Source organism: Triturus cristatus, chromosome 9, assembly GCF_964204655.1.
Source record: "Triturus cristatus chromosome 9, aTriCri1.1, whole genome shotgun sequence".
Taxonomy (NCBI): Eukaryota; Metazoa; Chordata; class Amphibia; order Caudata; family Salamandridae; genus Triturus; species Triturus cristatus.
In genome coordinates this window covers 807225863-807249823 of record NC_140592.1, presented here as the reverse complement: position 1 = coordinate 807249823, position 23961 = coordinate 807225863, and the positions used below count along the sequence as shown (strand labels likewise).

General features: G+C 42.8%; 1 protein-coding gene across 1 annotated transcript; it reads right to left on the bottom strand.

Annotated features, from left to right (window-relative positions):
• Nucleotides 1-9092: 9092 nt before the first annotated feature.
• Nucleotides 9093-23468, bottom strand: AKAP5 (A-kinase anchoring protein 5). Its single transcript, XM_085626209.1, has 2 exons — nt 23337-23468; nt 9093-12503 (listed from the first exon to the last, which is right to left on the bottom strand). Exon 2 carries the CDS (start codon nt 12333-12335, stop codon nt 10554-10556), a length of 1782 nt encoding a protein of 593 aa, XP_085482335.1. The 5' UTR covers nt 12336-12503; nt 23337-23468; the 3' UTR covers nt 9093-10553.
• Between the last annotated feature and the right edge of the window lie 493 nt (nt 23469-23961).

Genomic DNA, 23961 nt, shown 5'->3' with positions numbered 1-23961 from the left:
GGTTCAGCATGATTTTAAATAGTGCACTCTCACAGTCCGCTATATTCTCCCTAGTGAAACTACAGGAGTATATGTCTTTCACGATGACTGCAATCCCGCCCCCTCTATGACCCACTCTGTTTACACTCTTAATTACAAAACCTTGTGTTTCCACGCCACTGGTACAGAAGCTGAAGACAGGGAGAGGTTAACCAAGTCTAAGCTCACTGGAGAAATCACGGCAAGAAACTGACGGAAGTGAGTGGGTGTCAAAGGGTCGACCGGCGAACCCGATTTGATTTTCAAACAGAGGGTCTCAAAGTCAGCGGGGGACAACAGAGGAAAAGATGACAAGCTGTTGCCCACCCAGGGTCCAGAATCGCCTGGCCCATCCCTAGTGCCCGACCAGACCAAGGTAGGAAGGCTTTGATATATCTTCTCAACCTTGTTCACAAAATACCTGGCCAGATCGTTACACTGACAATTCGATGAAATAGGAGAGTCCCCTGAAGCACCCGCACTCTTCATGCTCTTGAGCAGAGAGAAGATTTTCTTAGAAGGGTTAGTGCTGACCAAGATTTCTTTGGCAATATACTCTGCTCGTGCTCTCCGAATTAATTTATGGTAGTGCTTGATAGACAAGCTCGCTCAAGCTGTTTACAATATTTTTTGGCTTTGGTCAACGAATCGTTGAACCAGGGTTTGAACTGCCCACGATTATTCCCACCCAATTTAGCCGGGATGCAACTATCCAAGCCAAGCGTCAACCAGTCATGAAAATGCGAATTAGCAACCTCAATGTCTGGTGGCAGCTGTGGCCTGTGGCTAGACCAGAAAGCTGATAGATGGCTGACATTCAGCTTATGCCAGGGACGTTTTAAAACAGGAGCAGGCCGGTAAAAGCCCGGCTTTCCCTGCCACCGTAGTGAGAACGAGACCAAAAAGTGATCTGTCCAAACCTGCGGAGGCTGAACCTTCAACGAAGCAAGGTTAGAAAATAAAGGGTCCAGTAAGTGCCCTGCGGCATTTGTGCACTCAAGCACACACTGAGTCAGTTGATAAGCCTCTAGATCAGCCAGAAAACTGGCAATCTCCGCCTTCCCAACATGCTCAAGATGAAGATTTAAGTCACCTAAGATGGTAAAATTCGCTGCTCGACTAGCGTATAACATGACTGTATTCAATAAATCTTCCCTAAACACACCAGATGGACCTGGAGGGCGATAGATGAGAAAGCCGGTAACAGTGAGGTTATGGTTCAGCATGATTTTAAATAGGGCACTCTCACAGTCCGCTATATTCTCCCTAGTGAAACTACAGGAGTATATGTCTTTCACGATGACTGCAATCCCGCCCCCTCTATGACCCACTCTGTTTACACTCTTAATTACAAAACCTTGTGGAAGAGCCAACCAGGGCTGTTCTCTGTTGGGTGTTATCTGGCCCCTACACCCAAAACAATGGATTGTTGCTCATGCCATCAAGGTTTATGATGATAGAAATTCTATTTGTGTAGTACCCTTACTGATCATCAGAATGGCTTAGTGTTCATTTAGGATTTTAGGTGCACACCTAGAAAAATTGCAAATAACACACTTGAGGCTGGATAAGGAGGTTTCCAGTTAAGTGAGAACTAAACTGATATTATTGGACATTTAACCTAAGATTTATTTAAATATTTAAATATATATTTACATATTCCACATAGAAAACAGTTACTATTAAAAGGTAGAAAAAATAAAGGATTGCATACATTGCTACCATAGGCACCAACGTTTAGATGATTAGCTTTCAAAAATGTTTTTGGTGCACAATCACAATTCTAGCAACATCTTTACAGGGAGATTCAAAGAAAGAATACATGCTGCCTCATTTAGACCTTGGCAGGTGGATGGCCCAGTCAGCGGACACTATGCCCTGTAATGCAAGTTAAGTCAAGGGTTTGCACCGGCAAAGGTAACTTAGGGTCTGCCAGTGTAAGCCCTGAAGTTCCCTATCTATTTTGGGTGGGGGGGAATGCGAGTTATGCTGGTGGGTGAACCATCACTTATAACCATATTGCAACTTCTGATTTTTATGCAGTTTGCGAGCAATGTTTTCTTGCCTCCAGTTGGAAGAAAATCCCCCAAAAAATCCCACAAGGTTGACTCCAAGGATTACCTGGTTTTATTAAAGTGGGTGAGGCATTCCTCAGGCTAATCTAAGACACAGCTGTTCCTTATAGATAGGGCCAACACTTGACCCATAGGTAAACATTCCCCAGATATTTTGTGTGTGGTTTTGTTTAAGTGTTTTTCTCAACATGCTGCTTACTTACACATCCTAGAAAATTGGCTTTTTCTTGACTGAAATTTAGCTATGGGCCTGGGGTGTCCAATGTAGTTCCAGGAAAGCCAGATCCATGCCATATTTTCATTAAAACTACTGACTATATAAATGAGTCCCATTATGTTCAATAGAGTATAAATGTATCATATATTAATATCCTCACATTCTGGCACTAATCTAGTCTTGCTGCACACCCGTGCTTTACACCATGCGGAACTGGCATTAGCAAGTTTAGGGATATGTAAAACAATGAAAGGCCTTCACAATAGGTATTAGATTTATTTTACTTTTTTGCTAAGTGCTGGAAACCATCTATTGTTGGCCTCAGAGCGCGCTGGAAGTGTAAGAAAAAATGAGTGAGTGGAAAGCCGGTGGGAAATTTGGGGTGTAAAAGAGAACCAATCAATTATAAGTCTATGATGGACAAAGCGTTAAAGTAGTTCCCACATATATATTTACAAATGATGAGAAGGAGTCCAGAGCCAGGTATAAAAGGCGGGTATGTTTTACTCATCTGACTGATATTAAAAGTGTAAATAGAGTCACTTTCTCTTACATTTGTTTGGAGGATGGTGGCCCAATCTGTCTGCTGCTCTGCAAGTATACTACTTAGAAAATGAGAAAATTAAGAAGTAAGTAGTTTTGTCACAGACTTACTGGACAGTTAATGGTGGTACACAAACTAAAGTTTATTTACTCTCTATTCCAGTCTCATGCCTGCAGTACGGGGATGTAAAATGGAAGAGATAGATAAGAAGGAATGGAGTCTTTAGGCCTTACAACTCCCACACTACCCTTATGTTTTTTGTTGATTTGTTTCATAGAAAATTAAGCAACAGATTGCAGAACAAAGTATACAATTTCTTCTAACCATTACGGTATTTCTCAAGAAATTACAAATTATTTTCTTAACTTATTCTGAAAAAGAGGCTTTACCCCAGCACTTCTATATCTACACTGTACAGCATTTGATGTATTAGAATTACCTCTTGTGCTTGATCCTAAGACACAGTTTGCATCAACACTGGCCCCAAACAGTCAAAACACTTAAAATAGTCCAGTAACGGAAAAAAGAGAATTTGTAATTCCACTTTCATTCATGAAAAATACATAAATCCCCACAAGTTAAATTTGTGGCTCATGGTTTTATTCATTTCAGTTAAATGTAATTTTTTTTTTTTTTAATACCAGCATTACAATTTCAAAATCTTGCATCTAAATACATATATTATATATGAGGGTCCCAATTTTCATCTGCATTTGGTTATGAAAAAGGAAAAAAAAAAGAAAATGTGATTGTGTTTTCAGTCTCTTTTTCATCCTGTCAGTCATGATCAGCAGACCAATATCTAATGGCAGATTAAAGAGCTAAAAACAAGCAAGATTTCCTATTGAAGCTTAAACGGTTGCAGATAGTCACATTTGCTAGTACTAGAACGCCTACTTATCAAACAAAACTAGACATATGACAGTACATTCATCAGTAAAACAAATATACTAGATGAAACGTCATAGTCTGTAGCATATGGGACAGTAGATACAAATAGTTGCAAGCTCCTGCCATCTAGTCCTGTGTGGAAATGTTTGCAAATTACTTTTCTTCAAAGTTGTTTTCGAGTCACAAGGACTGTTGTGATTCCACTCTCAGCCCACAATGCACAAAGGCAAGGACTGTACCTCAGATTTATTTTCCAACATTTGAGTGCTAGCTCTGGTACGTCTATTCTTCTACAGAAGGTTTGTGGCCAGCTGCCAACAGCGACGGGTAAAACGTCTTTGGTGCCAGCCATCGAAACCTTTGACTCCTGCGATGAAACATCTTCACCAGACTACAACCAAGAAGACTTACCTTTGAATTGTTGTTGAGGCAGGCTCCTTCGACAAAACTGGTCGTATTTGGAAAATGGAACTCCTGAGCACAAGAGTATATCCCTCGGGGTTCAAGCTCAGAAGCGCTCATAGGTTGAATTGAATTGAATTGAAAGGGCATTTATAAAGCGCATGGCTACCCTAGAGCATCCCAGCGCTAGGTTGCGACTGAGTACCAACAACGAGATACTCTAACCTCAAAAGACACTAACCTTTCGGTCAAGCTCACACGGCCGACACCTGTTGATCAGTGGAGAATCCCTCAGCACTGAGCAAGCAGTAAGCTAGGGGTGTCTCGGAACTGAAATTGATGTCAAAGTTGACACCTAGACGCACCCCTGGGTGACAAAACCCCGGACTCCAAGGCTGGACTTGGGCGGGTTCCCATTGTCTTGCAGCTCCCCAAAGTGCCTGATGTCATACAGAAGATTTATATCTGGGAAGATCCTCACCAGACTCCTCTGCAGAACCAACCCCACACTCCCCAGATCCCCAAGAAGGGGGTTCTCACTATTGAGGAGCAATCCGCCTCCCACAAGGAGCCATACACTTTCCCCCTACCTAGAAAGTTTAGGGTCAGGGCACTAGTCCACCACAGCTCTTGAATGTGGTGTAGGATGAGAATGTCTTTTTAGTGGTGACTCTGTCCAGGATAGAATGGTTGGTTCAATACTTCCTATGCTTCTCATCATGGTCAAGAACTCCAGAGAGACCCAGTCAAGGCAGGAGTTGTGACACACCCCCAGCCGCCAGGAAGAAAAGAAGTATTAGATGGCCCTGATGTCCCGATGTACATCAAGGACTAGGTCCCACCTAATTCGCTGGTGAGCTAAATTGCCAGGAAAAGAGCCTCAGCCCAGACTACATGGGATGCTCTTCTCTCAGCTAAGGCGAGTAAGCGATCAGTGCACCTGGTAAACATGTGACTTTGGGGCCATCACATAATGGAGAATTGCCAATACGATCAGGCTACTCTCTAGGTACACCGTTTTCACTGGGAGGAGCTAATGGGTCCTTGAGCTTGACACCGACCTCAAGGACACCTACTTCCACATTCCCATACATACTGCTCACCACCGCTACCTGTGCTTTGTAGTAATTGGACAATACTAAAAGTTTAAAGTTCATCCCTTCAGGATCACTACAGCCCCAAGGGTATTTCCCAAATGTCTAGCGGTACTGGATGTGCAAATGCTATAAAACGCTATTTACCTCCTCCCATACCTAGACAATTGGCTGATAAAGATCAGCAGCAAGGAACAATGGTTAGCACAGTCTCAGACTGCAGTCTCCATTACACAGGCTTGGTTTCACTATCAGTGCTAAAAATGTCACCTGCAACCACAGTAAGTTCAACCTTTTCTAGAGTCCGTAAGAAGTGTTTGTTATGTGGAAAGCCTACCTGAACTAAACAGGGTGATGGCATTCTAAAAGCTGCTGCCTCTTTTTCAGACAAGACTTCCTCTCTTGGTATTAAGACAGTAATAAGACTGTTGGGGATGATGACTGCAGACTTTGCGATAGTCCCTTGCAGAAATTTCTAGTGAGGCAATGGTCACAAGCACTGGTCATTGGTAACATCTAGTGTTGGTACAAACTCAGGGCTCGCCACATCCTCCTCTAACAGAAACAAAAAAATCTTGTTGCTGGGCAGGCTGTTCTATGCCCATTTCAGCAAGTGAGCTTTACCATGGATGTCTCACTCAAGGGGTGGAGAGAATCTGAATACTGCAACAATACAGCTACCACATCATCCACCTGGAACTCATAGCATTCAGCCGAACTCTCAGGGCTTTTTATAGATTTTTCAAGGCAAAAGAGTCCTCAATACAGAACAGCAATATAACAGCAATAAATGACATCCAGAAACAGACCCAGATGTCTGCACTAGCTGTAGACAACTGAGATTGGACCACTTGGCACCACATGCAGCTCTTGGTAGAACACTTGCTGGGGTGGACAACAACGTGACCGGCTAATCAGGATGTATCAAGTCCATGTGTGCTAGATTAATACCCAAATCCTCCAAAAGTACCTTGCCGAAGGGGCACTTTGATCATCGTTCTCTTCGCCATGACGCAAATTGTCATAACTTCACACACATACAAACCATGCTCGGGCAATGCACTGTGGATTAACTGGTCTGGGATATTTGCTTACACTTTTCCTCCACTTCCCCATATATGGTGGGAAACATTAGACAAGTGGGAACTACCTGCATCCTAGTAGCACCAATGTTGGTCAGACAAACTTGGTACTTCATTCCTCTGGAAACGTCTGTACATTCACATGAAAAACACTGCTGCTGAAGCTCAGCTGGCCCAGGATCTTATCAGACATAGAGAAGCTCAAGTAACAGAATCTAGCTATTTTGCACCTGAGGTCACACAGTTAAGTTATCTGAAATTTCTGGACGGAAAGCATTTGTTTCTTTTCAAGATTCCTCTTATAAAGGCATTCGTGGAGAGCCTTAAAAGGGTCCTCATTTCAAGAAGGCTTTGCACACTTCAGATTTAGAGAGGGCACTTGCATACAAAGAAAATGTTTGTCGCTTTTGCCAAGCCTCTTGTGAGCAATCCCATTTCAAAAGCAGCCATTGCTAGATGAATTGTTAAATGCATTCAAAATTGCTATGCTAAGGTAAAGCGCATACCACATGTCCTGACTAGGGCCCGTTCCATGTGCGTAAAGGGACCCACTATTTCTTACCTAGCTAACATTTTTAGGTCTCGCCTGAGCCAGCGCATGCGAAGCTCTGGCGAGACATTTAGTAAGCGGCTTTTGAAAGTGCCACCACAGGCTTTTGGTGGCCTCAAGCACGCGCACAGCCGCCATCTGTCTTTCCTCCGCCACACAACTCCCGCATCTCCCCCTCCCCCACCACAGATCGCTTCTCGAGGCCTTTTCCCATCGCGCGCGCGTGCACCACTCGCGTCCACTTTTTGCTCACGCTTCTTGTTTAACTTTAAGCGCGAGGCGTGCACGCTTGTGTTTAACTTGTTGCCTCTGTTGACTTAAGTAATAGGATGCATTCTTGTGATCACGGCAAAGATTAATTCGCAGCAACTTTGTCGGGGGATTTCACCCCAGAATCAAGACGCACGAAGAAGTTTTTGATGTTCGCGTTTTCACCAGGGGGCTCGAGCACGCGCTCAGAATGTTACGTCATACGCATCGGTAACCAGGCAGACATTTATTTATCCGAGATGTGCAGGAATCGCAACCGGGCATCTCCATTCATTTTCACTTTGTTTGCTTGTTCACCTTTTATCTAGCTCCTTGCTTTGTGTTTTTTCCCCTCGCATCATCCGTTCCTGTTGTCACGGTTTGCGTCCGCACCCTAATCCTCTGTCTTTACTACAACGGAAGTAACTTTATTTTAGCCGTTTTTCTCCAAATTATTTTGCACCATTTCGGTCTACCCTCTTATCTACCAACAGTCAACTGTTTCCCCATTTCACTCCTTCATTTTGCTTTACCCTATATTACGCCAGCCCTCTACATCCATTGGGCTAGTTCAAGTGCTGTTCTCATTGTATAGCTCACTCCAGCTTCACTGAGAGTGGCAGCATTTTGCTCTTCCGCATGTGGAAACCTCTTCCACATCTGAGGGGTTGTTGCCTCGTTTCTGCTTTCATTTGTTTTTGCTATGATTGATTTTGTACTTGTTGTTTTTACTGTTTTTTGTGCGAACATCCATAGCACTTTTAGTTGCCAATCTGATTACTTTACTATGTTTACACTGTTAATATATAATGCATATGCTTGCAGAATAAGCACGTTTAAAAATGGCAAGCTTTTTGATGCCGGACTTAAAGGCTTTGCCGATGCTTTTTTTATTTAGTTTTTTTTATCTTATATTGGTGCCTGACTCAAGGTAGCAAAGCGCTATTACATAACAAGCATTGGCATAGCCAATAGGTCTCGCTTTTGGGACCTTATAAGCATTTAGTTTTGCTAAACCTTGTACCTTATAAGGATATTGTGCTGCATTACTAAATACTTATAAGGTCCTATTGGCTATGCCAATGCTTGTATTAGCAGCAGCCGTGGTCCGTGCAGGTAACAGCAGTGGGGCCGCGTGAGGGGAATTTCGAGTGACGATGCCGAGGGGAAATTAATTATTTTTTTAATTTTCCTTCTGCATCGTCCCTCGAAATCCCCCCACCCCCAAATGCGGCCCCACCGCTGTTACCTACACGGACCGCGGCTGTTTAGCAAATATGTCATACATGCCAACATTTTAGAAGAATTAAGTGGGAGATTTAAAAAAAATAATAGGGATAATATATTTACCCTCATAGACTTCTATTGAAGCAGAAGAAATTTCAGGTGGGAGAGAGCCAAAATATAGCCATGTTTGGCTCCAAACGTCGTGAGTCTCCAGTCTGAACTCGGTCCAGTGGCATGTATGGTATTTGTACAGCTGCTACATGGTCAATACCACACGTTTAGTAAACACTTCTGTATGAAGATTAAGGCTTGAAAACAGGATTTCATTGGCCAAACAGTCATGAGAACATTGTTTCAAACATCTGCACCATCCACTTACTAGCCACTGCTTAGGGGAGGAACTGTTTTACAATCTATGCATAGCATGTACATGTACAGCCACACACTACAAATGGAAAATGTAACCTACAATGTAACCATTTGCTCATAGCTTGTAGTACTGTAGATTCACGAGCCCTCCCTCCTCCCCAGACATAAATGATGATCACAGATGTCTTCCCTGTAGTTATGTTCCACAATTCACAGTACCTGCTACTCTATCTTTGACACTACACTCCACATAAATTTGTAACCTGGTGAATGGAAAACAGTCTGATGTGGAGTCTTTGTGCTGGTGCACTGTGGGTTGAGTTATAACAGACCTTGTGAATTAAAAACAAGGTTAAAGAAAAACAACTTGCAAATGTTTGTGCCCAACACCAGCTGGGAAGATCATTCAGAGCATGTAATGTACAGCACTACAATTTACCAACAGATGGGTAAAGGGCAAGTAACAATTTCCTTTTCACCAACCAAAACAAAAATAGAAATAAACACCAATACAAATGAGAAAAAAATAAAGAAATGGAGATAAATAGAGATGGAAATGTCAACAAAATATGTACCATACAATTACCATAAGACTGACAGCCCTACATGCACATGAAGACACAGAACTGCTGGTCAAAAAGAAACCCTTAGTAATATAGCTTAATTATTCAAAACTGTCCCGCAACTCCTTTCACGTCATAAGAGGATGCTTGATTTGGCCAACAAGAAGATTTCTAAGAACAATATTTTTGCCTCTTTTTCTTGCCTAGTCTATGAGTGTAGCTCTCACTAGGTCTCATACACAGTCTAGTTCGACAGTAATCTGAACATGAAATGAATGTAGCACTGTACAACTGTTCTAACACTAATGAACAGTATGCCAAGACTGTGATTCTTAAAGACTCACTCTCTTCTCACGGGAACTTAATTAGACCCTCTCAATGCCTCACCTTTGACTAACAGGTAGGTATCTACCACTTTATACTCATTTGTGCCTTGTGTATGTTCAATCAGTTGCTACTTGGGTTCAGAGTTCACAGAGAGAGAGCTTGTATGTTTGTGTCTCATGCCCCTTTGCACGAGTGGACTGAATATTTCATGGGCCTTAGAAGACAAATATACCAGATTTCAGTACCTGTTTTAGACCAGCAGATGCTTCAGCTCATCCAAGATAACAGTTCTTGTCACACTCTTCTTTAAAGCGCTGCTAGTACACAATTCTTTCAGGAGAAACCAATTTTTCTCTAGTGTAAGATGAGTAGGCAGACACGAAGGGGAGGGGGGGGGGTCCTTCTGCATCGTAGTTAGAAGTTCTGCATTCAGGAAGTATCATTTCTTCCCTTCAGAATTAGCAAGGGAGGGGAAAACCTCTAGTCAGGCAGGAGGTGGGGATGCACTGAAGGGTGTTACAGAATACTGTGCAGGCGGTGAATTGAGAGACAAGGATATTTCTACACAAAGGAATATCTTCCTGAGATGTCACCCTAGGGCAGGGAGAACCCCTCCACATTCTGTTTTTTCCTTAAGCACAAGTAGAATTGATACAGAGGTCTGGTGAGAAAGCCAGTCCTCAATTGAGGGAGCATTTCAAGTGGCAAAGTGGCACTCAGTAATGAAAGTAATTAGATGGCATTTCTCTCAGCCCAAGGCAAGATATACCCCATCATCTAGCAATGTACATACATTGATATATTTGCTTGAATACACAGACAGAGCTACAAACAAATATATGCTACTATAAAGGTAAACATATATATGTATAAAACTATTTATTATGTATGCTAAATATCATAGAGAACTGCTAAATTAAAACATGTAAAACAACATTCTAGTCTCTATGTATGTACAATGAAGGTTTGAGAGTGATTCTCAAATGTCATTTCATCAATTAGCTGTTCTATGGACGACTGAATGACCGCTTTCACTAACGAAGAGGCTGTGTCTGCTAGAAGCTCTTCATACTCATCTGACATTCCAGACATCTTGTAGCTCATATTGAAGTTGGACAAACTTTCATTACATCCTTTTGTGTCCTTGATCCACGTACCATTGTCTGATATGTGTAGATCATCCGTGTGCATGGGGACAACACTTACGCCATTCTCACTACATACATAGCCATTTGTGTCACTTCTTTCAGGATACAGTGCGGAGTTAGCACTGCTACCTTCAGTTTGTTTTGTGCCTTCAGTTTTATTCACCATTGCAAGATTCAAATGTTGATTTTTCAAGTCTGTAAATGGGTTTGGGCCTTCCTGATCAATGCCCTCAATCCACTTCTGATTCTCTCTGCCGAGTACATGTGGAAGTTCTTTGTTTTTTGCCACGGTTGGACTTTGTTCTGAGTCTGAAGACCATTGATTTTCTTGACATTTTTCCACAGAATTAGAGCTGTCACAGAACTGCTCAGCCTTGACTTGAAGTAATGCCTCTTGATCTGGATGAATGTGTTCTTCATCGATTACTGCATCAGGAGTAAGTATTTCGGCTTCTAAAGAGTATTGTGGTGGCTGGCCTGATCCAGACCTCATTGTAAAATGCAAGCACTTTAGAGAAGAATGATCGGTGTTACTGGTTAATTCTTCATTAGAAAGGTCACACTCATCCTCCAGGTCAACTGTAAATAAAGACTGACTTCGGTTTGATTTGGCCTCGTCTAATCCTTCGCCAAGCCTGTTCTTATTTTTGTTAAGATTACTTTCCAATACAATTGTTTGTGCAGTGGAATAAACTTCATCTGCCAATTCCCACTCGTCTGGCTTCTTTTTGCTTCTAGCGAGCTTGATGCAGGGAATTTTAAGCTTGGAGCGGGGACATGGTTTCAAAAGGTTCTGGGGACACGTGCTCATCACTTTCACATCTTTACGGTTCTTAGGTGCAAAGCATGATTGCATTTTGGAAGAATAATTCCATTTTTTCCGGTGGCTCATGAGGCTTTTAAAACTGGCCCAGGTTCCTCCTGAACCCTGGCAACTTTGTGAATCTTTGCCATTTTTAGTATGGGTGTTTGTTTTAGTTTTTGATTGCTCATAATTTTCTAAATGTAGCACCGACATCTCTTTAAAGGTAGAATCACTGGCATCATAATCATTTTCTGACTTTAAACTGCTCTTAAGAGCTTTGCTCCTCTTTTTAAAACAAATCTTTAGTGGCTTTCGTGCGTACCGACCACCACGTGTTATGATGTTTTTTGATTTCTTTTCATTTACATAACTTTTTTTAGGCAGTGTTTCCTCTGGCTGCACTTTATTTTCTATATGTTCCATACCAATGGTCCCATCTTCAAGGTTTTCATAGGAACAGTAAGGATCTTTGTTTGTGTCAACATTAGATGGGTAGACCACAGCTATTTCAGAAGTAAATTTGTTGCAGATCTCTTCGGACAGCTTTCCTCTGGCATCATGTTGAGCACCAACTTCTTCCAGAACTGTGTATTTTCCTGACGTAAAGCTTCCTGGGTCACCCTTCACCAGACATATTGTGGGAGAGCAGCTTCTTATGGAGATTTCTGGAGCATCGCTGAGTTGCTGATCTAACTGCACCATTTTGTTTGCATGTGTGTTGTGGGTGCTCTGCAAAAGATGAGATGTTGAGGCTGATTCATGGCAAGCTGCCATGTCTCAACTGCTATTTGATAGGCAAAGTTCTCCTTATGGCCAACTATTTGTGAACAATAAAAAGGGGTCCAGTGGATATATTTTCCTTTGTGAAAAGGAACATGGCAACTTCTTCAAAATTCCGGATTTCTTAAATTATGAGGTCCACTAATGCACATGAAAAGGCACCTGCAACAAAAATCAAAATTATGTAAATAAACACAATTTTAATGCTCTGTAACTATCAACGGCTGCTTTTAGTTTCATTTATGTTTTCTGTAAAGAAAGTGGGCTGATGCAGTGTGCACAATGTAGAATGCAAAGGGTTTGCAGGCATTGACATTTGAATGCTGTACGAATTTTACAAATGGAATAATTTAATGATCATTTTCATTTGTGTATATGTTTTTATTGATATGAGATTTGAAACATACCAAATGTGAACTTGAAAGTATATTTTACATTTATTTTTATTTTTTGAAGAATTTGTTCAGCTTTTAGTGAATCCAATCCCCCAAACTTAGTGCGTACCCAGACCACATTTATATATAGATTTTAATGTTTAGTAAATATATTTCAATTATGCAAACATACAAACTTTACTCATCCTAATGAAAGGCCACTCAATGAACTGTACAGACATAAAAAGCCTCAGGCTATAAAGTATCTTTGCACCATACTTGGTTCTCTAAGAAGTTCACCTAAGGAAGTTAAGATGAGGGGCTTTTCATCGTCCATGGGCATCACCTTCTCCATTAAACAGGAAGGGAGCTTTTGGCACCTGTGCTGGGATATGAGGAGGGCCAGGTAAAAACAAAATCATGGACAGGCTGGGAGAAAAAGGGGAAGATCCAAGGAAGCGGTGAGGTAAAAATGCAGAAAGGAACTCCAGTGTTAGTGCCGTGCCCCTCCTGGGATCAGGGTGGATGAGTATGCGGGATAAAAGGGGGTGAGATCGGGTGTGGAAGGTGAAGTTAGAATAGGAATGAAGGGACATTAGCAGGAGTAGTGGCAATAATAATTGGGAAAGAGGGGCCTGTGTTCAGCGGGAGAAGTGAGATGGGGTTAGTGAGGATGTGTAAGGGAGGTAGAACCTTATCTTGCAGCGACTGGGCTAGTGTTTGTTTGAGAGGAGAACTAACATGACTACTTCCACAGATGAAGCATAATGGGTGTCTCTACAACCCATGCCGCTCTGTGTAGCATTCACCTGTGAGAAAGTGGCTCTGTATATACTGTTCCCAAACAGGTACAGTGTGCACAGAGTCCACAGTCCCCAGAGGTTTGGCAGAGGCTAAAGTTAGATATAACCTTACTCTCTAAAGGGGTAGCTTGGTCGAGCAGTAAGGCTGTATCAGAGGACAGTGTAAAGCATTTGTTGTACACACTCAGTCAGCAAATGGTCTCACACACTCAAGAACTGAACTCTAGGCCAATGGTTTGTATATAAAAATATATGGTTGTTTTATTTTAGAATCAACAATAGGTATCAAAATATACTTTCTCAGAATGAGATGCATTAGTTAAATACTTTGCAATAGGCAATTGACTTTTGCATGTAGTAGTTACAGTTTGCTGCAATAGGCAACACAATTTCAAACACAATAATACATTGAACTCAATGGGAATTTTAAGTTATATGCAATTAATTACTTTCAGGATTACTTTTCTAACTCCAGGACTGGATCCTAGATTCAGTCCTGGGACAGTTCTTGGAAACAAATGAGTAAATACGTTTTAGTTACTGTTGTGATTTTTAAGCAATATTTTGCTATTTTAAAAGTTGACACTTAAAAACTTTTTCTAATCAAATTACCAATGTTATCCTATGGGAGGAAATTCACTTAGCAGGTAAGTGGGGTTATGGTTACTTTTTCTAGGTCAGTGTTGGATCCTGGATCCAGCACTAGTGTACCACCTGTAAGCAGTAGAGCAACTGCGTTTAAGTTATACAGGCGATTTTTAACGAATATTTATAAGTTTGCAAAATCGACAGAAGAAATTTCACAGAAAAACAGTCAATGGTTTCCTATGGAAGAAAATTCAAGTTATGCGTAAAGTATGTTCTCATTGCTTTTGTAATCCAGTGCTGGGCTCCTAGGCTCAGTACTGGGACATCTATCTAAAACAGGTAAGTAATTACGTTTTTATCGTTGGCATGATTTTTAAAGAATATTTGTAAGTTTCAAAAATCAACACTTAGAAACTTTTTCAACAAAAAGCAGGCAATGATATCCTATGGAAGGAAATTCAAGTTACTGGAAAGTACGGTTAAAATTACTTTTCAGGGTCAGTACAGAGCTACAAGATTCAGCACTGAGGTCTCTCCTGATAACAGGTGAGTAAATCGGAATTCGTTGTTCGGCTGATTTTAGATGAATATTTTAAAGTTCCAAAACTCCACACTTAGAAGGTTTTCCAAGTGAAACCAGTCAATGTTAGCCTAAGGAAGGAAAGTGAGTTATCGGCTTTTAGGTAAGTACTCGTCTGGCAGAGTTAAGGTTCTGGGCATAGACTCAGGGGTCTCCCAGGGTCAGGTAGGTACAGTTGGTACACCCTCAGCGGCACAGGGGCAGCCGGGTGCAGAGGTAGTTAGGCCCAATGTTATTCAATGAGAGGCAGGGGGCCTTCGGTTGGTGGCTGCTGGCGAGCAGGCCACGCGGCTGTGGGAGTTGGACTCCTGGTCACTTGCTCAGGCAAATGGGGAAGTAGATTAGGACATAGGTTGCACTGCCAGGGGCATTCGAGCGGCTGGTTGCAGGGTGCTTTTGAGCCATTGGGCGCTCAATGTTTTTCAATAGAGATCTTGGAAAGTGAACAAAGGCTGCAGGCTCGTGGGCGGAGGATCTTCAGGAGCGACCAACACTTCGAGGGGTAAGTTGGGATCTTGGAGGATAGGTAGGCACCCAGGAGTTGGGCACAAGGGGCCGGGGGTGCCGGGTGCAGAGGTGTCTTTTGACGTTGGAAAATCTTACCCCCTGCTGGTCGCGGTTGGAGGGGTACCTGGTTCTGAGGCTGCAGGCATCATCTGGGTCGTCGAGTGGGGTCCTTGGGCACTGGATTCCAGGTCATAATCGCTAGGGGGACGTCCTCAGGGTCTTTGTCCACTCGGGCACAGGCCGGGCTCGGTGGGTGTAGAGTGTGCTGGATTCGCAGTTCCTGGCTGGCACCAGGGTTATTGCTGTTTGAGCAGACCCACTGCTCGTGGGAGTCCCAGTCTTGGTAGAGTCTCAAGGTGGTCAGGTCCTCCGGGGTTTTTGAGGTTGCTGACCACTGAAGGCGCCGGAGTTCCACAGGAGCAGGTTCAAGGATCAAAAGGCCGATAGGGCTGGGGCCAAGTCAGTTGGTGTCGTCCTCTTGTTAGCAGCTGCGCGGCGAGTCTTCTGGTTTCTTGATCTTCTTGCTTGTTTTCGAATCGGGATCTGAGGAAGAAAGGTTCAGGGTGCCCCTAAATACTAAATTTAGGGGCGATCCAGGTAGGTAAAGGGCAGGGACCACTGGGTCCCTGCCCTGGGGAGGGTACACCCCCTATCCTGCCACTCTCCTGTGGGAGGGAGGCAGTGGCCTAGTCCTGATTGGGCAGGGCTCCCCATCTTCAAGATGGTGAGAGCCCGGAGACGTGCTTCACCTCGCCTCATCCACCTGAGGAGTGAGGTTGGCAGAGGCTGGCACACCCCCTGTCCTTCCTTGGGGTTTCCGGCCAGTCTTCCCGCCAGAGAGGGGGTTGAGAACCGGTAGAGGCCAGTTGCTGGGTACAGCAAGTGGCCTGGAGAAGCTTCCCCTGCCCATCCTGGGGGAGGAGACTTCGCACCTCACCCAGGATGTGCATTTTTGCAGGCCCAGGAGAGCAGATGGCTCTCTACCCAGAGGTCCAGCAACATGTCTGCTGTGTGGCAGCCTAGGCAGCCCTTCAGACAAGACGTGGATTGTAGGTTAGGTTCAGGGGGCATCTCTAAGATGCCCTCTACCGTGCATCTTACAGTAAATCCCACACTGGCATCAGTGTGGGTTTACTGTGCTGAGAAGTTTGATACCAAACTTATCAGTCTTCGGTGTAGCCATCATGGTGCTGTGGAGTTCGTATTGACAACCTCCCAGCACCATATACTCTTAATGGCAGCACTGCACTTACATTGCCCAGGAATGGACCTGGGTACTGTAGGGGCACAGGGCTCATGCACCTGTGCCCACACCACTGGCATAGGGCACCCAGCTAGAGGGGTGACTAAGGTATGCCAGGGCAGTGTGTGTTGTGGGCATGGCACACAGGGATGTGTGCCATGTTGACTCTTTGTTTTGTTCTGCACCCAGACATTCAGCCTGCAAAGGCAGTGTGTGTGTGTCAGGGTACAGGGTCTCTAAGGGTGGCACAATTAGGGGCCTTCTCTGGTCACAAGGCCCTGGGCACCTAGGGTACCATTTACCAGGGGCTGACATGTGACCAGAGATGCCAATTGGGTTTTGGCTGCTAGGCAGGAAGGAACACAGGCCCTGGGCACTTGATTGGCAGGAGCCCAGGGCACAACAAGGAAAAGTGCATCAGTTATAAGGCAAAAAGTGGGGGGGTTACTGCAACAGAAACCCACTTCCTTACACCACCCACTTGCAGCTCCATCTGCTCAGTGCTTTCCCACCCTGCAGCAGATTGTCAGTAGAGCCTCCACTACATGGACATATCCGTGGGTTCCTGATCTCCCACCGCCATGACTTTTGGAACAAGAGACATCAGAGTAACTTCCTTGTAATCTGCCTCAGGCAGTCTGGGACTTGGTAGACATCTGGATGATCTACACGGGTTCAAGAACCCACAAATGCAGTCTTCAGGTGCTGGACCATGCCTGGGACTGATGCTGCTCCCTCACTGTGGGCATACTGGCCAGATGCTTTCTGTGCCAGATGTACAGCCCTGTAGGACAATATCCTTGGGACGATGGTCTGTGACAACATGTCATTATTCAATGTAGTGTAAGAAGTCACAGTCATGAAAGCAGTGGGCAAGACGTTTTCCCTATGACATGACAGTCATATATTCTCGATTGAGCTGATCAGCACAAATGTCAATAAAGCAGTTTTAAATAAGGAAGTATCCAGTTTTTGGGGTGCTATTGCAGTCTAAGGTTTCTATGGGGCGAAAAGCTTCATCAATCAATTGACCAAAATGAATACACAAACCATTCTAAGCCATAACTTTTCATTTCTATGATTGCATCTATTTCAGGAGTTTTCTGTGGTATAGACTAAAAGTTAGAAAAGCACTATGCCATCTCAGAGCTGGGTAAGTGATTGGAGTGTGACAGCAAGAGTTAGCACTAACACTAACTAAATCAACAAAAGTAGAGCTTAGGCTGACACACCTTTTGAAAAGATAGAAATCTTGTCATTTTAGTACAACGAGAAACCTTAGTTAGCAGCATTAATTTTTGCTTCCACAAGCCACTGAAGATTGGGTTTTGCATATTGTAAAGGCACTGTGATCTCAATATTTGGACATTTCTCCTCTACACTATAAATAGCATAAGCATTTCAACAGTTATAATACTAGTATAATTACAGTGAGCACAGACAGAGGAAATATAATGGGGGTGAACGGAAATGCTTGATACCACGTAGTCAGAGAAGAAGTAGAGACATATAAACCCACTGGTATGTTGAACAGCCAGATTCAAATCACTGTGCTCTGTGAGAAGCCCAAAGCGACCTTTGAAATCTATGAGGATAGACCTGGAAGTGACACCCTACTTTCACAGTTCAATTATGACACCCATTTGAATAGGAAGATGCAAGACACTGGACTGGGAAATGTAACTCTGATGGTCTGACTCCTAGCAGATCAACAGTCAGAGGTAACAAACAAAAAAGCATAATTTCTTAAAGAGGTGAGGGTAAAAATTGAAGCATAAACCTAGGGTAGGCTAAATAATAGTAGCAGTAACCAAAGCAGAAGACTTTTTCAATATGTTATTACTGTAACACACAAACAGCCCATAGTATCACCCAAGTTATATCATTCTTTCTAAAGCAATAACATGCAATCACAACTGAAGAAGAGATCATAAGGCAATTAGTGACCATGGGCAGGGATGAATAGTAGTTTAGCTGCAGGACTGCCAGAAAAAAGCGGCAGTTCAGAAAGAAGGGCAACCTGCTCTTCCCCCTGATACCAGAAGCACAACTGCCCTAGCTAGGGCAGGCAAGGGTGAACTATGCAAGGAAACGGCCAAGAAAATGTATCTCAGTAGTCAGATTCCCAGGAAAGCAAATAATCAAGACAGGGCTATGCCTGGCCCTAGGGAGGCTAATGGACATTGTAAACCCCTCTGGCATTTGGTACCCAGTCACCTCCAATTTTCTCAACACGCTTGCCTGATAATAAAATAAAGACCCATCATGGTGATTGTGGAGCCTTGGAATAGGAGTCTTAAAGATTGCAAAGAGACTCAAAGCTCAGAAGATCACTAAACACACAGGAGAACCAACACCGTTAAAGACCGAAGGGAAAACGGCACTGCCTGAAATCCGCCAGTTACTCCAGGTCATCGGTACAGTGGATTCAGTCAGTTTTTACAGCCCCAGTTTGCTTCACAAGTGGTTGAAAAAATGCACGGATTTCATTGGTCAACAGTCTGTTGTTAAACTCTACTGTGCTTAACACAGCATCTTTATCATACGTTTGGGGTTATATGTCTGGCTAGGGTAGAGTTGGGCTTCATGGTTTTCTTTGCTAGACATAATTTCCTGTGCAGCAAAGTAAAACAGTGGCAGAACGATGAGTTATTAAAGTCAGTGTGTTGTTAAGGGTTATTCAAGTCTCATGAAGGTTTAACTCTTACCATGTCCGTTTGTAAGGTGCATGTGCTGGAGTCAAAGTATGCAGTAGGCCGAAGTGGGATCCAGCAGCTACTTACTATGACGCCCCAGGCTCCAATCACAACATATTTGGTTATTACAAGTGCCCCTGATGTAGTGTTATTTCCAAAACTTTTTTCACCATCTTTTTCAAATCACAATCAACACCAACACCCTGCACAGACCTGTAAGATGGATGGAATCTCAGAAAGACAGAAATTGTTTAGAAACAAAGGGCCTCATTTACAAGCCTGTTGCACCGCCAATGCGTCACTGTTTTTGACACACCGGCAGCGCAATGGGCTTGCCCATATTTACAAGGCCACCCTCTGCGACTTTTTTGGCCATGTAAATAAGGGACCCTTTCACGCATTCGTTACTCTGTGTGAAAGGGGCGTTCCATGGGTGCTGCTGTGGGTGTTCCAACGCAACATCCATGTAACCTGACACATTTCCAGATTTAAAACTTTTTCTAAAGCTGGAAATGTGTCAGAATCCTGCGCCGAGAAATATTTTTATTTCGCCTCCTTTTTTCCTCTTTCTATGTGTGCTGTATTCAGCATGCATAGAAAGAGGAAAATGCCATCAATTATTGTTTTTGTGCAGGAAGGTGTCCCTTCCTGCACAAAAACAATCATCCCCGCAACGCAGCAGCCAATTGTGCGCCAGCGCAGGGGAAAACACAGGGATGCGTCATATTGTGATGAAAATGACGCATCCTGTGCTTTTAAAATGACGCGGCTCAGCGCAGCAAAATGGCTTGCGGCGCCGAGCTGCATCATTTCATTGTAAATGAGGTCCAAAGTGTCCCTGGGGTAAAAAGCATTATTCTCCCAGCAATCCTCTACTTTTATAAGCTGTTACCTCAATTAGAAAAAAGAATTGGGACTATTCTTCTAAATATTGAACTTTAATGGAACTAGTGTTGCTGAATCCAAATAAATAATTCAGTTCCCTGTTTACAAACAAAATCTGTTAAATGTCAGCATTCATGACTGTTTTTTTTGTGGTGGGGGCTCTGGTTACTGCTATGGTACTAATTAGGTGTGTGGCACTTCGTAGCTCACTGTCGCACAGGGTGGTCACAGCAGTCTTTTTAATTACTGCATTAAATATTATCTTTGCATTACTATTGAAAAGAACTTTGAGAATAACTTAAAAACCGAATGATATACTTTATTTGCTCGAATATATTTATCTGTGTGCCTTTAATTGGCGCTGTTTATCAACATTTATGAAACTTAAAAATATTTGTCTTATTCATGATAAGGCATAGTTGAGACATTCATCTTTTGTGTCTAATAGCAGTAAAACTACAACAAAAGCCCAGACTGAGTACTTTGTTTTAACATGCCAGGTGGTGACAGTCAGTGCACCCGCGAGGGCACGCCTTGGGAGAGAGGCATTGCAGCTCCATATTTACCACTTGTAAGCTATGACCTGTGACCCCTGCTCCCAAGTAAGGTTTTATGAAATGGGGGTGTACTAATAAATTCATATTGTGAACATTTTTAGCTGGGTCATGGTTTGTAATTGTTGGAATACATAATAATTAATTTAAAAGTAACCTTATTAATGATTGCCATTGTTAATATTCAGGAACCTTGTAAGTGAATGTTTGTTACTGAGCTCAAGCACATGCACAGAATGAGCACTCATTTTCTCATTCCCTCATGTACATATAACTTCTCACACTATGACCAGATGTCCGAGGAGGGACCTGATGATGAAAAATGTCCCATTTCAAGAGAGAAATACTGTATAAAAACCACAGGCTTTAATATCTCAAAGAGGAATTTTTTGATTCTAGGAAGGACTATGCGGGTCAGCAGAGCATCCTGCCCGTAAGGTCCGCCACCAACTACATGAAGGATGGTCTAATGGTGGAGTATGAGGGGATTCGATACATTTATAAACGATCAACAGAGAATTGAATGAGGCTTTTGTTAGCTGCACCATAAGATAGTAGGTATGTACAACATCTCCACAATTCTAATACTCCCCTAAGCTAATGTTTTGATCACTTTTGTTTTAGAAGACTTGCATTTTTATGGTCTAAGCAAGTGTGGAATAAAGACTTGGAAAATGTATAATTATGTTTGTCTTTGACTTCTCAGAAGAGAAGCAAGGGATCGTGCATATCCAAATTTACCGTCCAGAGTCTCTGGCAGGTGAAGGGAAGCTCCATGCCGTTCTATCCCTGTGAACTATGCCTACAAGAGGGTTGGTGATGGCCTTGTCTGTTTTGCAGGGCTGGAGATCCGCGGGCTGCCTACACGTCCAAAGGCCAAGGGAAATGTATCCAGGGGAATGGGAAGTTTTTTTGGCTTGCATTATTGACAGCTGAGGAAAAGGCCTTTTGGTGCCTTGGGCAGACTGACCAGTGTTAAGAAAATCACTGTTTCCACTGTCATGCTAAAGAGTGCACATCTCTGCAAAATGATGTTGGTTTTTATATTAAAAAAGGTTAACTATTCAAACTGAAAACCTCACATGAATGGTGTGTGCAATTTTTAAATACAATTTTAAGAAGGCACAAAAGATAAAGATTGTTTCCGTCATCTTTTAAAGTGACAAGAATAAATATAATTTTCAAATTTAGTTATCTGTGGCTTGTCTACTGTATATGAAAAAGCTAGGGTCTTTCCTGAATTTAAAGACTAAAAAAGCAGTTTCTGTCCAGACTCTTATAAAGCTGAAATCACTCTACAGCTTCCCTGATAAGTCATGCTGGATGTTGATCTCACTTATGAAAGTCCTCACCTCTTAGCTATATTTGAAATATATTTCAGAAGGTGTAGTGTTAATTCTCTCTCTTCCTGGGCGTTCAGCCTAATCCATACACATTACATTTCATACTCCTGTTCTGTAAGACTGTTGGAATGCATCCCACTCAACATCTTGCATATTTAGAATGCATAAAATCATAATTAATCGTTCCCAAGTCTCTCACAAAAAAGCTGTCAAGCAGAAGATTTAATGTGGCATTACAAGGGTTCAGAGCATACTATGGTTTTAGATGGAGGAACTGCTTGCTAAAACTTGTCACCAATTCTGCTTCTCCACCTGAAAACACGCGATCCTGGACAAATCACTCTTTCACCCTATAATCTATTACCACATCCACCAAAAATTGGGCCTGCATCGGAACAGCCTAGACACCAGTATTTGGAACTACTTGTAAAAGAACAGCAGTTTGGTCCCTAGAACCATAAGCCTATGTTCTCCCGGCTGACAAGTTTTTATTTTTTTATGTTTGATAATACCATGATTTGGTTGTGTTTACTTGCAACATTCACATGCCTTTTGTATTGCAGCTCTCTTTCATGTTTATACCTCTCGTTCACGCTCACTCTCAGCATCTTGTCTCGTCCCTATGCACTCCTTCTCTTCATATCTATTTACAACCTTCTCAATAAACACTGGATCAACATTTATGGCTTGGTTTAGAGTTGGGTAGTAATGGAAAACTTCTAATTTTTGTAGGAAGTGTTATATTTGGAGGAAAATCCACCAGGAAATGCCACTAGTGTATTCTACTCTGGATTTGGTATTTCATCCATAAATTATAAGATTGAACGCAGAACATAACATCAGGACGGTCTGAAACCTTTATAATGTTGAGGTTCTAGATGCAGTGATTAACAATATAGGTGCTTGCATGCAACATGTACAAATAAAAAAGTAACCGGATTATGTAAATCTGTCATATGACAGATGACCTGAATATATTACACGTTTCTCACTAACAAGAACATCTATGATCACCGTCTATTTTTTGTACTGTCCTCCCTGTTCTTCACAGACTAGATGCCACATATAGACACAATATGTTGATGCCAAATTATTATTGAAAACAAAATTCCGGTCCTAACTTCAGAAGGAAAACGTACACGGTTACAAAAAAGAAAATTCTGAAAAAACTGATTTATCTTTTTTTAAAGAATCTTTGCATAAAATAATCTGATGCCATACATCGTTTGATATTTTCATAATGTCAACCTTGAAGTCCGCCTTTCTCCTCGGCGCGCATCCCAAACTAAAGAAATGGATACCCCTTTCGCAGTCGCTGTTAAGCATAGCTCACTTCTTTTCTGGGTCAGGAGCTCGCCACATGCACATTCATCCCTAACTGCGCGTTCTAAAAATTCTTAAAGAAAATATCACATTCTTTACCTGGTCTGAATCCTCCTTGCAGCGCGCGCCAGATCCTTTTCCAGGGAGCGAGCGCCTGACACGCTCCCTCAAGTAGCCGTCCTGTGCTTGGAAGCAGGTCACCCACTATTTTTCAGACAGTGAGACACACCCACCGCGCGGGCAGTGGATGGGCGTTGCGCAGTTATCACAAACAGCGGGATTGACAGGTATGAGTCCCAATAGGCGACGCGCATGTGCCTCCGTCATTGTTTAGGGGCTTTGCACCGATCCAGGCGTGTCCGAATTACCGAGGTGAAGGTGGTGTGGCAAATAGGGGATACAGCGTGCTTGTTTAGGTGTCGGAATTATATCCCCTGCCCGTCTTTTGCCATGCTCATCTTGTCCGAAGCACTTCGTGCATAAAAGGAGGCGTTTTGAAAAACAATACACTACGCTGTGGAGAGAAGCGCGAGCCAGGGGCATATATATCACTGTAGTGGTGTGGAGGCGGAGCAATCACCAGACGTATTCAAGGGGAAAGAAAGAAATGCCTGTGCACACGTATGAGCATATTATTTTCTTCACAATGATCGTTGAAGGTGTGTCGTTCTTTAACACAATTAGGTGACGTTTACGTTGGCATTCTAATTCAGGGTAGCTGATG